The following is a 15,953-nucleotide window of genomic DNA, read 5'->3' on the forward strand; positions in this document are numbered from 1 at the left end:
AGAGAGGTAATGGGGGGGGCTGCAGATTGAGTGCACTTGAAGGTCAATAGGAGAAGCTTGAACTGTATACGGTAGCGGATCGGGAGCCAGTGAAGCGACTTGAGGAGAGGGGTGATATGAGAGTATCGGTTCACGCGGTAGATGAGACGTGCGGCGGAATTTTGGACAGATTGAAGGGGGGGATAGGTGGCTAAGCGGGAGGCCAGCGAGGAGAAGGTTGCAATAGTCAAGACGAGAGGTAACGAGCGAGTGGACGAGGGTTCGGGTGGTCTGTTCAGAGAGGAATGGGCGAATTTTGCTAATATTATAGCGGAAGAAGCGACAGGTCTTAGCTGTCTGTTTTTTTTGCAGCGGCAGGTACAAATCAGTAAGTCCTTTGTTAATTTTCACTTTTTTACTTCACCCTGATGGAGGCACAAGTTTCCAACAACTTCTTACCTTCAGTAACCACTGCCAGCGGTACAGGTTAACGTAAGTCAGTGAGTTGCTGGACTGTTCATCATCAGATAACTGTTCTAGCTTCACTCTGAAACAACCCACAGGGCGACTTAGCACACACAGCTGACTTTAGGGCCGTGTTTCCCAAGTTGTTCCTGGAGTACCTGCTTGCCAATCAGGTTTTCAGGATATCCACAATGAATATGCACGGAAGATATCTGCATACAGTGGAGGAAGTGTATGCAAATCAGTCTCATGCATATTCATTGTGGATATCCTGAAAACCTGACTGGCAAGGAGGTACTTCAGGACCAATTTAGGAAACACTGCTTTAGAGGAAGAGGTGATTTTGCAAAAGAAGGGTTGACCGTGGAAACAAGATGGCTGCCGAGCTAATACGCTAACAGGCAGTGTTCCTGCAGTTCTCTAACGTTACCTTTAGAGATGCCGAAGCGTCGAGGCAAGTCCGCTTCCCGGGCCCCAGAACGCACGGTATCTTCGTCTCAAGACATTCGGTCCTTTTTACAGATGACTGCAGTACCATCATCTACTGCGTTTGGATTGTCGGGAGTCAGCCCGCTGATACACGCTAGTGCAGATGGAAGCACAGCGGCGTCTCCTGGGCTCGAGCTCACGCTCAGCCCCGACATACGGGAACCGCCCCCTCAGCCTTTTGGCTTTAGCACTCCTTCGGAGACGACTCTAGACCGTTCCCCAGAGAGTGGTGAGACCGACCAGAGTCGGGAGGCAGAACAACGACCGTTTGGAGAGCAGGGTGCCTTGATTGAAACGCCGATTATATCAACTACTACGGTGCGAAGTGTTGCTGGTTTGAATACGGATCTGTCCTTACAGGAAGAGGTAATAATACCACCACTTTTTTCTTTTCAAATGCTCAAACCAGCTGAAGTAACTATGGACTCTTTGTGGACTCTGATAGCAGACTTAGGAAAGTCACTTACTCCTCAGATAAATACATTAAATCAGGAAATGAAAAATCATGAGGAAAAAATAAAGAAGTTGGACATAAAAGTAGGGGAATTGGAAAAGACAAGGGAGAAAAATGATATAGATATAAAAATACTTCAAACACACCAGGAGGCAATGATGAAGGACTTATCTTCATTAAGGAGAAAAACTGAACTTCTTGAAAATACTGCTAGAGGTAATAATTTACGCTTGTTAAATTTCCCTAAACATATAACCAAACCCCCTAGAGAAATGTGGAAGAAATATTTGATGGAGATATTTGGGATAAAAGAAGAGTTGATTCCTCCTTTTACATATGTTTACTATCTTCCAATTAAAGAAGATTCTGATAAAAAAGAACAAGACCAATTAATGAATGTTACAGCGTTACTAGAAACTACAGACATTGAAGATATAATTCCAACTACGTTAATAGTGACTGTGGCGCTTGCACCAGACAAGCAATGGTTGATGTCTATGTTCTTCAAGAATAAGGACATAACATTTCTAGGTCAGAAAGTTCAAATGTTTCCTGATGTTTCTAGAGAGACACAAAAGCGCAGGAAATTATTCCTATTAATGAAACCAGCAGTAATTCAGCTGGGAGCCACATTTTTCTTGCGCTACCCATGTAAGTGTGTGGTAAGATACCAGTCAAATAAATTTACTTTTTTTGATCCGGCTCAACTAACAACATTTCTTACTTCAAGGCAGAATAGGGGCATTTAAACATCTACCCATTGATTATGTTTAAACGCTCTCAAACACTGACCTGTTATCTTTACTAGCTCCATCCTGATAAAAATACTTCAAATATATTCCATTTCCAATACCTTGTTTCCAATTGTGGACTTGAGCATGAAGTTAAATGTTTTTCTTGCAATTTATTTTTATTTTCCTTATATCAGTTTTGCAATGTATTGCTTTTCAAACAAGTATGTACTTGATTATAAAGTGTAAAATCTTAAAATAAAAAAAAAAAAAAAAAAGAAGGGTTGACCGTAAGGAATAGTGAGCTCTGCTGTGCCAGCTGTTCAATTCTAGTCACGTCATCTCAAAAAAGATATAGTGGAATTAGAAAAGGTGCAGAGAAGGGTGACGAGAATGATAAAGGGGATGGGACGACTTCCCTATGAGGAAAGGCTGAAGCGGCTGGGGCTCTTCAGCTTGGAGAAAAGGCGGCTGAGGGGAGATATGATAGAGGTCTGCAAAATAATGAGTGGAGTGGAATGGGTAGACGTGAATTGCTTGTTTACACTTTCCAAAAATACTAGGACTAGGGGGCATGCGATGAAGCTACAAAGTAGTAAATTTAAAACAAATCGGAGAAAGGTTTCTTCACGCAACGTGTAATTAAACTCTGGAATTCGTTGCCAGAGAATGTGGTAAAGGCGGTTAGCTTATCAGGGTTTAAAAAAAAGGTTTGGATGGCCTCCTAAAGGAAAAGTCCATAGACCGTTATTAAAATGGACTTGGGGAAAATCCACTGCTTATTTCTGGGATAAGCGGCATAAAATGTTTTGTACTTTTTTGGGATCTTGCCAGGTATTTGTGACCTGGATTGGACACTGTCAGAAACAGGATACTGGGCTTGATGGACCTTCAGTCTGTCCCAGTATGGCAACACTTACGTACTTATGAAACATTTACAGGGGAAATGGGCAAGCATTGGGTTGATCCATGGTTTGAGAGCCAAGATGGTGTGGCTGTTTTAGAAACGGGTATCTTTCCACTTCCTCTGAAACATAAAAATGTGAAAAAGATTTTACCATTGCCCTGTGCTGAGCTGCACTAATATTCTGGAAGTATTCGTATATCTTGGGTGGAAGTTAACTGCAGGGTCAGGTTTAGAGCAGGATGAGGTGTGCTGTGCAACGAGAGGCATCACCAAGAACTCTGAGTCACTGATGATATCCTGACTTGCACTGCTGTTCCCAATCTATCTGGGGCCCTACTACTAAGCAGGGGCGTAGCCAGACTTTGGCAGGAGGGGGGTCCAGAGCCCGAGGTGAGGGGGCACATTTTTGCCCCCCCCCCCCCGCCGCTGCCAGCACCATGAACAACTTTGACCCCACCCCCACCGCTGCCCCTCTCGACCCCCCCGCCCGCCACCGCCGTCGCCTACCTTTGCTGGCAGGGGACCCCAACCCCCGCCATCCAAAGTATTCTTCCTTCGTTTGGTTTCCGAGTCTGACGTCCTGCACGTTGACTCGGAAACCTAACGAAGGAAGAAGACTTTGGCAGGCGGGAGTTGAGGTCCCCCGACAGCAAAGGTAGCAGACGGCAACGGCAGGTTGGCGGCAGGAGGGGGGTCCAGAGCCCTCGCCGCTGCCAGCACCACGAACAACTTTGACCCCCTCCCCCCACCGCTGCCCCTCTCGACCCCGCCCGCCCCCGCCCGCCCCCGCCGTCGCCTACCTTTACTGGCAGGGGACCCCAACCCCCGCCATCCGAAGTATTCTTCCTTCGTTTGGTTTCCGAGTCTGACGTCCTGCACGTTGACTCGGAAACCTAACGAAGGAAGAAGACTTTGGCAGGCGGGAGTTGAGGTCCCCCGACAGCAAAGGTAGCAGACGGCAACGGCAGGTTGGCAGCAGGAGGGGGGTCCAGAGCCCTCGCCGCTGCCAGCACCACGAACAACTTTGACCCCCTCTCCCCACCGCTGCCCCTCTCGACCCCGCCCGCCTCCGCCGTCGCCTACCTTTGCTGGCAGGGGACCCCAACCCCCGCCATCCGAAGTATTCTTCCTTCGTTTGGTTTCCGAGTCTGACGTCCTGCACGTTGACTCGGAAACCTAACGAAGGAAGAAGACTTTGGCTGGTGGGGGTTGGGGTCCCCCGCAAGCAAAGGTAGCAGATGGCAACGGCGGGTTGGCGGCGGGAGGGGGGGTCGAGAGGGTCGTCGGCAGGAGGATCCAGGGCCAAATCTACGGGGCCCAGGCCCCCGTGGCCCCACAGTAGCTACGCCCCTGCTACTAAAGTGTGAATAAGGTTGCAAGAAGACCTCATACCTCTGGGGCTGGGAACAGCTGATAAGAGGGTGCTATTGACATTCATTTGTTACCCAGGGTACCACCCGCAGTAGTGCAAATGCTGATGAGGTGTTTTCCCTTTGCTGAACATCTCCAGATGCCTCAGAGGATATGAAAGTGGATCTCCAAGACTTATAGCTGCTTTATCTGGTTAATAATGAGTCCAAGCTTTTTGTCATTAAAAAAAAAAAGACAAAAAGCTTGGACTCAAGGGGGACTCAAAATGAGTCAAGGGGGACCTGGTGGTATGACTGGGATTGCCTCTAAGTAGAAAACAACAACAAAAAAAAAGGAAAGCAAAATAGCTTGCACAAAAATATGACCGGCTACCCTTCTAAAAACATTTCTCTACAGGCACCATGGAAATTGTTTACATTTACACAAGGAAGCGCAGTGAATTTGGCCGGCAGTGTAATTTCTCAGACCGTCCAGCTGAGCTCCATGTGGATATCCTCCCAGATCCCGCCCAGGCCTTGAACTTCATAGAGAGGAACCCATGCGACACGGCAAGCCAGTGTTCCCAAGACATGTCGGAACATGAGGTAAACTCCCTTCAGACGTCCCAGATATTGCAGACACTGGAACGAAAGAAACGGCAGTGTAATGCTGCAAACTTCTTTCCGTGAAGATGAACACTTATATTAAAGGTTTTTTTTTTTTTCATTTAATTTAACTTTTATATCTTTCTATTCCAAGTGTCACCCTCCATTCAAAGTGGCATACAGTCAAATTATGAATTACAGCCAGGGCCGCTGAGAGACTGAGACAGTCCTGGGGCAGGGCCACTGCTGCTGGGCCCGCTCCCATGACCGCCCCCCCCCCCAGTCACTGTCACGTAGCCAGACCACAAAAATTGGGGAGGGAGAGCCCAAAGTGGGCAGGGGCACATTTTGCCCCACCTCCCTGTCCCCTGCCACAACTCCACATACCTTGGCCCTTCCCCCCCAAATCGTCGACCGCTGGCACTCCCCCCTACGATTGCTGCCGCTTCCGCAACAGGATTGAAATACCTTGGCTGGCAGGTATTTCTTCCTCCAGCACTGACTGCCTGCCCTGCAGCTGCTTTTCCTCTCAGGGCATGTCCGGTTTCAAAACCGAGCATACGCGCCTGAGAGGAAAAGCAGCCGCTCAGCAATGGGCAGAAGAGCAGCGGTGGAGGAAGCTCCGGGTCCTCCCCAACCTCCAAGGGGGGCCTGGCGTTAGAGTTTTCTCTCTCCTGCTCCAGTCGGGACGTGATCAATCAGGTCCTGTCAGGAGCAGGAGAGAGAGACCCCAGTGCCGGGCCCCCTTTGGAGGCCTGGGCCCAGGAAATTTTGCCCCCCCCCCCTTCAGTAGCCCTGTAGAGAAAGAGGGGAATGCGTAAATGGAACATCTTTCCCTGGGGTAGAGTGGGTGAGGGTGGGGGTAAAATTATCTGAACCCAGTCCTCTGGGCACACCCAGACAGTCAGGTTTTCAGGATAGCCACAGCGAATATGCATGCAAATCAGTCTCATGTATATTCATTATGGCTATTCCTGTGGAATGCATTACCTACAGCCCTGAAAGCTATTGACGAAATAACTAACTTCCGCAAATCCCTGAAGACACATCTCTTCCACAAGGCCTACAAAGAGTACCCATAGCCTTACAAAACTACCTCACCAATCCACACAGTTATTACAGTCCACCTTCTACCCTGCCTAACACCTTCCTTCTCTCTTCCCTTACCTAATCTTTGAACATTACTAATTGTAACCGATATCATGGAATGATTATGTCATAACCAAACTCTGTAAGCCACATTGAGCCTGCAAATAGGTGGGAAAATGTGGGATACAAATGCAATAAAATAAATAAATAAAACCTGACAGGCTAGGTGTGCCCCGAGGTCTAGCTGGAGAAACACTGCTCAACAGGACCTTCCCAAGGATGGCTGACATCAAATGTCAGGGGTGTTACAGCCCTGAACAGCAGCAAATTCCTAATCTCCTTGTATGAGGGACCAAGGAGGTGTCTCTGAGTTTGCTGATGCTTGTCGAAAGCTATTACTTAATTATATTCTATTTCTTTTATGTTTATGTTTCTTCAAATTTGATGAATCACCTCTTTAGCAAATAAAGCGATTTACAAAATCATTAAAAACACAAAAAACAAGCAAAGAACGCCAAAAAATATATAGGAAGAATAAATAAAATAAAATTTGATAACTACTATTACTTCTCAGGCCCCCCAATGCAGATACACCTTAAACCATTGAAAGAAAATATTCCAAATGATTAACAAGATAGGTTTGCAAAGAGATACTATTGTCCCTTTAATGACAGAATAAACATAGTTCTAATTCACTCTCTAATTTCTTGAACATTAGGCCATAAACGTTTGACACTGTTTAATATCTTAGCAGTAGCAGTAGTTCTTTCAATAATTAATATTAATCTGATTTGTCACCGATCGCTGACACTGCAAGTGCTTTTTTCATCTCACTGACTAGCGCCATTAAACTTTGCTATTAAATGTTTGTCAGCTGTACTACTGCTACTACTTATCACTTCTATAGTGCTACAAGGCATACACAGCGCTGTACACCATACAGTCCCTGCTCAAAGAGCTCACAATCTAAAAATGGAATGTTGCTAGTGGAATTCCATGTAGAATCTCCAATAGTAGCAACATTCCATGTAGAATCTCAAGTAATAGCAACATTCCAGAATCTCAAATAGTAACAACATCCCATGGTCCACTACACTAACCACTAGGCTACTCCTCCACTAGCAACATTCCATCTAGAAGCCTGCCCTTGAAGATCAGCAATGCAGCCACGCAGGCTTCTGTTTCTGTGAGTCTGACATCCTGCAGGACGTCAGACTCACAGAAACAGAAGCCTGCGCGGCCGCATTGCTGATCTGCAAGGGCAAGCTTCTACATTACTGCTACTACTACTACTACTTATCACTTCTATAGCGCTACAAAGGCATACGCAGCGCTGTACACCATACATGAAAAGACAGTCCCTGCTCAAAAAGCTCACAATCTAAAAATGGAATGTTGCTAGTGAAATAGCAACATTCCATGTAGAATCTCCAATAGTAGCAACAGAATCTCAATAGTAGCAACATTCCATGTAGAATCTCAAGTAACAGCAACATTCCAGAATCTCAAATAGTAACAATATCCCATGTTTTTTTTTTTTGTTACATTTGTACCCCGCACTTTTCCCACTCATGGCAGGCTCAATGCGGCAGGCTATGGAGGGTTAAGTGACTTGCCCAGAGTCACAAGGAGCTGCCTGTGCTGGGAATCGAACTCAGTACAGGCAGCTCCTTGTGACTCTGGGCAAGTCACTTAACCCTCCATAGCCTGCCGCATTGAGCCTGCCATGAGTGGGAAAAGTGCGGGGTACAAATGTAACAAAAAAAAAAAACCACTAGGCCACTTCTCCACTAGCAACATTCCCTGTAGAAGCCTGCCCTTGCAGATCAGCAACGCGGCCGCGCAGGCTTCTGTTTCTGTGAGTCTGACGTCTGGCTGCTTCGCGCTCATGCTCTGTTCCGTGGATTTGTTGAAGCGCTTTGTACACCGGATTCAGCCTGCTTTAATCTCCCAGCACAGCAAATATGTTTTCTTAGTTTTCATTCATTCTCTCTCTTTCTCTGTTTTTCTGTTTTAGGTCAACACAGAAAGGTTTGAGATGGAATCCCGGGGTATCAACCACGTGGAAGGTGGGTGGCCTAAGGACATCAACCCTCATGAAGTAGAGCAGACCATCCGTTATCGGAAAAAAGTGGAGAAGGAAGAAAACTATGTGAATACCATCGTACAGCTGGGCAGTGTAAGAGCAACGTTTCACGCTCTTTTGTCTGTCTGTCACTCCTACCTTTGACCTGCCCGTGTATGTTATCTCTTTATGGTTCTGTGAGGGAGGAAGTGATATAGCAGCAGGGTGTCCCTGAGAGCAACTCCCTCACTGATAATTGCAGTTAAACCACCTTACAGCAGGTGGTGCTAGCCCACTGAGCAGGAGACAGAGTCAGAAGGGCGGGGCTCAGGCAGGGAGGTAGTTAAATGCCCTGAGAAAGAGGAGAGCAGGGAGGCAAGAGGTCCCCAGGAGTGAGACCTCGAATACAGAGGTCTGCTGGAGGAAGTCTGTGAGAGAAGGAATCCTTCCAAGCAGGGGCGTAGCCATGGGAGGGCCTGGACGGGCCCAGGCCCAGCCACTTATGCTCCAGGCCCACCCAGCCTCTTCTGCCTGCTCTCCCCGTCCGCGTGGTCTGCTCACTTTTACTGCCCTGAAGCGCCGGTCTCCCTCCAGCAGCACCAGCGATTCCCATAGCCAGCCTTCTGCCAGTGCGCGTCATTGGAGCCTCTTCTCAGGCACGTCCCACCTACTCTGCAATTTCCTGCATCCCACCTTTGCGGAAAACAGGAAGTTGCAGAGTAGGCGGGACGCGCCTGAGAAGAGGCTCCGACGACGTGCGCTGGCAGAAGGCTGGCTATGGGAATCACCGGTGCTGGAGGGAGAACTGCGCTTCAGGTCAGTAAAAATGACCAGAACTGACCATGTGCAGGGGGCTGTCGGGGGGGGGGGGGGGGGGATAGTGGGTAGAGAAGAAATGCGGTGGTGGTGGGTGGATGGAGAGGAAATGCGGCGGCGGGCAGCAGGGGTGGAGGTGGTGGTAGCGAGTGGAGAGGAAATGCGAGGCCTGTGCCCACCCAGTCCACCTCCAGGCCCATCTAAAAATTAAACTCTGGCCACGCTACTGCTTCCAAGTAGTTGGCTGGGCTATAGTACCTAGGGGAGGCTCGGGGAAGCAGAGTGGCCCTCAAGGTTATATCTCCAGAGTCTACGTGGGAAAGACAGTCAAGGTAGAAAGTTTCTGCAGTTACCTTGACTTGCATGTTGTGTGTCCGGGCTGAAGGCAAGCCTGTGTGGGACCGTGTTTATTCATTTATTTGTTACATTTGTATCCCACATTTTCCCACCTATTTGCAGGCTCAATGTGGCTTACATAGTACCGGAGGGACATTCGCCAAAATGATGTTGTGGTAGGATAAGGTTCATGTGGAACAGACACATTAGGGAATTGTAGAGCGGAAGAGTTATATCCATTACGTGCTTTGGTTTCATTGTGTTGCAGAGTTCAGGCATTTAAGTTGGATCGGTAGGGTATGCCTTTTTGAACAGGTAAGTTTTTAGTGATTTCCGGAAGTTTAGGTGGTCATACGTTGTTTTCACGGCTTTGGGTAGTGCGTTCCATAGTTGTGTGCTTATGTAGGAAAAGCTGGATGCATAGGTTGATTTGTATTTGAGTCCTTTGCAGTTTGGCTAGTGGAGATTTAGGTATGTTCGTGTTGATCCGATTGTGTTTCTGGTTGGTAGATCTGTCATGTATCCGGGGGCTTCGCCGTAGATGATTTTATGAACCATGGTGCAGATTTTGAAAGCAATACGTTTTTTAATTGGGAGCCAGTGCAGTTTTTCACGGAGGGGTTTTGCGCTTTCAAATCGCGTTTTTCCAAATATAAGCCTGGCTGCCGTGTTTTGGGCGGTCTGAAGTTGTCTTTTTGATTTGGAATAGTAACATTGTGTTTGGGGTGCAGCCAGGAGCCAGCCCTAGTTAGACTGCTTCCTTAGGGTCGACAAGAACACTGACAGCACTGCACTAAGTTGTGATGGAACATTTGTATGTTAGAACACAGTGATAAAGAATAATTCTGTTTACTCTTACCCCTTTGTCTGCCTGTGTCTGAAAGCACTCCCTGCCTGTCTGCGGCATCACATTACCGCAGGTTCCTTACTGTGGCGTAGAAAGAATAACTGGTTGCTTATCTGTCATGAATGAAAATGTTTCCCGTGGTCACTTTGTTCCTAATGTTACGCCGTTCTTGTCTCTGATTGACAAAGAGGAATGTTGGAACTGCTGATACCACTGACGCTCAGCTTAGCCAGACCGGCCAAGAGTATCTGATGCCCTAGGCGAACCTTCAACCATGTGCCCCCCCCCAGGAGTGGCTCAAGGCCCTTTACCTATCCCCACTCCCCCTGAAGTATCCAGCATCTCCCCGTCCTTTCCCTCCCTCCTCCCCGTCCTCCAAACTTTGCAGGGCATAAGGATATGATAGTCCTGAGCACAGATGTTCACGGCTCCTCGCAGGCTGGCCCGATTCTTGTTCAGAGTTGCTAACTTCTGCACTGATGCTGCCCCTCCCAAATTTTGCCAGCCTTGGTGGATGCCTAGACCAAATAGCAGTGCATTTTTTCTAGCAAAAAAAGGTGCCAGTACTCAAATGCAAGGCCACCCTTCAGGGGTGGGGTGATCACTGAGGGACCCACCCCACAATAGCCAGGCCCCCTTCAACCAGTCACATAATCTATGGCAAGGCAGAATTGGTGTGTAGAGCCTGAGCTCGTTCATTAAAACTTGGGAACCATGGGTCAATTTTAGCAGATAATGGAAAAGGTGCCGGTACTCAGTACCCCCAAGAACCCCATCAAAGCCCTGCCAAATAGTGATCAGGCTGGCCCTGGGGTTATTTATAAATACATAAGCACCGCCATACTGGGAAAAGACCATCAAGCCCAGCATCCTGTCTCTGACAGTGACCAATCCAGGCCTCTATAGAACCCAGCAAAAACCCAAAAACAAAAATTTAAATTAATAATGTTCAGTGGACTTTTCCTTCAGGAATCTGTCCAAACCCCCTTTAAACTCAGCAAGGCCAACTGTGGCATTCCTATCCTGGGGTGTAAAGTGGAGTCCGTAAGTCTAGCACCAAGCCATCTGCTGCACAGAAAATCTTCTCGAGTGCCTGGCTGTGTTCTGCAGTGTCTGATAGTTCCCAGGTTCCTGTTTCTAGAGTTGGAAAGTCTGCTGGAGTCCCTGAAGTGTTTCTTTTCCATCACTGACTGCATTCTTAGGGTAGTCTCCTGCTTGACCTGCGGTTAATCTGGCCCTAATCCCCCTTCCTACATGGAGTCTTAGTGAAGTATACAACCTTGTCCCTTGTAACTGAGTCCCTGTGGTACTGTTACTTAGAAAAGTTATCTAGACAAAGATTAGTGGTGTGAAGGCATAGCGTTGAGGTTAGAGCAGTGGACGGAGAACCAGAAAACCCAGAATTCAGATCCCACCTGCTGCTGCTTGTGATTTTGGACAAGACACTTTATTTATTTATTTGTAGCATTTATACCCCGCTCTTTCCCGCTTGATATCAGGTTCAGTGCGGCTTACAATGTATGGTACAAAGTATCACAGAAATAACACAATTGTGTAGATTAGGACAAGAGGAAGAGATGTGGGGGGAGGGAAAGAGATAAGGGTAGTGTTAGTGGTGTGGATTAGGTTTGTGAATTAAGTTGGGTCACTTGGATAGGCTTGTTTGAAGAGGTAAGTTTTCAGCAGCTTTCGGAAGGGTAGGTGTTCCTTGGTTGTTCGGATGTGTCTTGGTATGGCGTTCCAGAGTTGGCTGCCTATGCCTGAGAAGTTGGATGCGTAATAGGTTTTGTATTTGAGACCTTTGCAGCTGGGAAGGTGAAGATTGAGATATGTTGGAGAAGATTTGGACCCGTTCCTGGCTGGAAGATCGATCAAACTGGTCATGTAGCTTGGGGCTTCTCCAAGGAGGATACTTGTGTATCAATGTGTGGACTTTGAAATTTATTCGCTCTTTGATAGGGAGCCAGTGGAGTTTTTCACGGAGTGGAGTTGCGCTTTCAAATTGTGATTTGCCAAAAATGAGTCTGGCTGCTGTGTTTTGGGCGGTTTGTTCAGGATTTGGGCTTTGCAACCAGTGCTGTTGCAGTAGTCGGCATGGGTGAGTACTGTGGATTGTACCAGATTGCGGAAAGTTTTGGGGGGAAGGAATGGTTTGACTCTTTTCAGTACCCACATCATGTTGAACATCTTCTTCATCGTGGCTTTTGCATGAGTTTCTAAAGTTAGGTGGTTGTCTAACGTTACACCTAGGATTTTTAGATTGTCGGATATTGGGATTGTAACGTCGGGGGTGATCAGGGTGGTAGAGAGCAGGGTGGAGTGTTGTGATGAGAGGATGAGGCACTGAGTTTTTTCTTTATTCAGTTTCATCTTGAAAGCGTTAGCCCAGGAGGCTAGGATGTTCATGCCAGTGTTTATTTTCTCCGATATTTCATCAAGGTTAGAATGGAATGGGATGAATATGGTGACGTCATCAGCATAGATGAAGGGGTTTAGATTTTACCCTCTCAGATGCAAACTTTAGGATCCTTTTACAAAGCTGCATAGATGCAAAAGCTTTTCCCCCTAATGTACCTTAGAGAATGAGCTACGAAGCACGCGATATTATGCAAAATGATTAACACAGTTTCCAGTGATCCTTGCAATCTGTGATAGTCATTGAAAGTCATCAGCCCCTCAGGAAGTGTTGTTAGGAGTTCTTTAAGATGGATCAGCAATAGATGACTTGTAAGAATTGCAGTTGGTGAGTTTTTGCAAAAGTGATGTCAAGAGGCCTGAGAACATGTGACAGCTGAACTATCGGGCCCACTCTTCACCCCTTTTCCTTCTCTTCTCACTTGAAAGGTAGGCAGAATTGTGACTAGCTTGTCTTTTGTTCATGCACCAGGTGATGGAGCATTGTATCAAACAGAATAATGCAATCAATATATACGAAGAATACTTTGATGAGGACACTGCGGTGGAGGGAACAGATGAGGCTCCTTCAGCAAAGACCATCAACATCTTCAGGTGATACTGGAGACCTTTTGCGCCTAAAATCCCGTTGTTCAATTAACTTGATGTCTTTGGCATGCGTTGAAAGTATTGCTGTAGGGGATACCGAGACACATCAAGACGGATGAAACCAGATTTTTCACCTGTGCTGGGGACCCAGAATCTGGCCAAGTGACGTGCATGTCATGTCACAGAGATAGGTCCCTAGTGGATCACACCTCTTCGCTCTTATGTATACAGTATCCTCTGTTTGCTGAGTCATCTCTTTATTTCTTGGGTCAGGGACTCAGTATCTGACTCATAGTACAGTAAGGGGGTAAATTCTCAATAGATTGTCAGAAGTTAGGGCTGGAGTGATGTGCACTAAGCACCGATTCTGTGACTGCCTTGTGCACTCAAATTCCAGAGCGCACAGCTCCAAGGAGGCATGGACCTGGGAGGGGCATGTCAGGCAGTTGGGCGTGTGCACTGCCTTACTTTAGGTGCTTGCATTTACACCAGCCAAAAGTTTGCTTCAAATGCAGGTGCCTAAGGGCAGTTACGTGCATAACTCCTAATTGGTGGAAAATAAACGGAGCAGATCGTTGACAAATGTAGATGTTTGTGTATGCTGTATATATATATATATATATATATATATATAAGATCGTTAATAAACCAAAATATATTTTATTGATATAACAAGAGTTAAAATATGCATACAGTAGCCCAACACAGGCCGTGTTTCGCCCAACTGGGCTGCTTCAGGGGCTAAAAGACAAAATAATAAGTAGTAGATCTTAACATCTAGATAATAAAAATAGCATAATAACATAGAAATTACATAAATTAAAAAAGTAAAAAATAAGGTGACTTTAAAAATATAGTCACGTATAAATTTGTAACATCAAGAACCAGATGACATTAAAAATATGATCACATATAAATTTATAACATTAAAATCTATAACATCAAAATCCCACAGACTCACTATTCATGAATGAATAGGTATGATTTCTCACAGAGTGGACAGCTGAGTTAGATAGTCAGAGATTGCAGACATCATATATATTGATCACAAGTGGTTAATATATCCACAACATAAATATACAAATACATATTTAAAAAATCCAGAAAAGTGATTTGAGAACATCCAAAAAAAAATAAATAAATAAATAAAAAAAAAATGTTTATAAAAAGTACAGGAAAGTAATTATAAACACAACAGCAAACTGAACAACAGACAACCATCTTCAATAATATGATTCAAAAGGCACCCACCTATACAATAGTTCTCCACTACGAAAACAGAAATATGCTGATAAGAGCAACTGAAAAAATAAAAATAAAAAATAGAAATGAGAATGACCAACTATAGAGAAGGGAAATGTTGCAATAGAAAAATAATGCAAAAGAAAAATCCATGAAAAAGTATATGTAAAAAAGAAAGAAATGAAATAAAAGTGGGAGGACGACCAAGGATTCCAAAGACTGAAAGGATATCTAATATAATAAAACGCACCGTGAACGTTCTAATGAGGACAACGTTCTGTGAAGCCCTGAAGCCATGCCCTGAAGCCATCTGACGTCACTGAAGCTGTAGGGTTCGTGGATTCGTGGTGTGAAGCCTTCAAGCCAGCCAGCCGTCTCTGCCCCGCCCTCGCGAAAAAAAACAAACAAATCGGGAAGCGAAACGTCAGGGAAGGAGGCGGCGCTCCCGACGTCTAGCCTTCCCTTCGCTGTGTTCCGCCTTCAAAATAAGGCGGAACACAGCGAAGGGAAAGCTAGACGTCGGGAGCGCCGCCTCCTTCCCTGACGCTTCGCTGCACGAACCGCCACGGAGGTAAAGTTAAAAAGAATAATAAAAAAAAAGGGATGCATGGATGCGAGGCATGGATGCGAAGGGGGGGGGGGGAGAAGAGGGCGGGCCAGGCTGGGACATGGGAGAGAGAGTAGCAGGGATGCGAGGGGGGGGGGGGGGGTCATGGAAGGGCGAGAGGGGACTTGCTGGAAAAGGATGAATGGAGGCGGCAGGGGACAGAGGAGCATGGATGGGTATGGATTAGGAGGACAGGGCACAGGGAGAGAGGGGAATTACTGGAAATGGATGAATGGAGGGGGCAGGGGACAGAGGAGCATGGATGGGCATGGATTGGGAGGGCAGGACTCAGGGAGAGAGGGAAATTGCTGGATAGGGAAAAATGGAGGGGCCAGGTGACAGATGAGCATGGATTGGAAGGGCAGGACTCAGGGAGAGGGGAATTGCTGGATAGGGATGAATGGAGGGGACAGATGGGCATGGATGGATAGGGATTGCAGAGCAGGCCTCAGGCAGAGAGGGGAAATGCTGGATAGGGAAAAATGGAGGGGCCAGGTGACAGAGGAGCATGGATGGGCATGGATTGGAAGGGCAGGACTCAGGGAGAGGGGAATTGCTGGATAGGGATGAATGGAGGGGACAGATGGGCATGGATGGATATGGATTGCAGAGCAGGCCTCAGGCAGAGAGGGGAAATGCTGGATAGGGAAAAATGGAGGGGCCAGGTGACAGAGGAGCATGGATGGGCATGGATTGGAAGGGCAGGACTCAGGGAGAGGGGAATTGCTGGATAGGGATGAATGGAGGGGACAGATGGGCATGGATGGATATGGATTGCAGAGCAGGCCTCAGGCAGAGAGGGGAAATGCTGGATAGGGAAAAATGGAGGGGCCAGGTGACAGAGGAGCATGGATTGGAAGGGCAGGACTCAGGGAGAGGGGAATTGCTGCATAGGGATGAATGGAGGGGACAGATGGGCATGGATGGATATGGATTGCAGGGCAGGCCTCAGGCAGAGAGGGGAAATG

At 46.8% G+C, this 15,953-nt stretch overlaps 1 protein-coding gene across 1 annotated transcript in view; it reads left to right on the plus strand.

Annotated features, from left to right (window-relative positions):
- DNAI2 (dynein axonemal intermediate chain 2) overlaps positions 1–15,953 on the plus strand; it is a 40,133-nt gene that overhangs the window by 5,117 nt on the left and 19,063 nt on the right. Inside the window, exons 2-4 of the mRNA XM_030206579.1 lie at positions 4,793–4,980; positions 8,087–8,248; positions 13,021–13,142. Of these exons, the coding sequence (XP_030062439.1) occupies positions 4,798–4,980; positions 8,087–8,248; positions 13,021–13,142 (467 nt within the window). The 5' untranslated portion in view covers positions 4,793–4,797. The remainder of the gene's footprint in view (positions 1–4,792; positions 4,981–8,086; positions 8,249–13,020; positions 13,143–15,953) is intronic.

The sequence above is a fragment of the Microcaecilia unicolor genome, chromosome 6 (assembly GCF_901765095.1).
Source record: "Microcaecilia unicolor chromosome 6, aMicUni1.1, whole genome shotgun sequence".
In the NCBI taxonomy this organism is placed as follows: domain Eukaryota; kingdom Metazoa; phylum Chordata; class Amphibia; order Gymnophiona; family Siphonopidae; genus Microcaecilia; species Microcaecilia unicolor.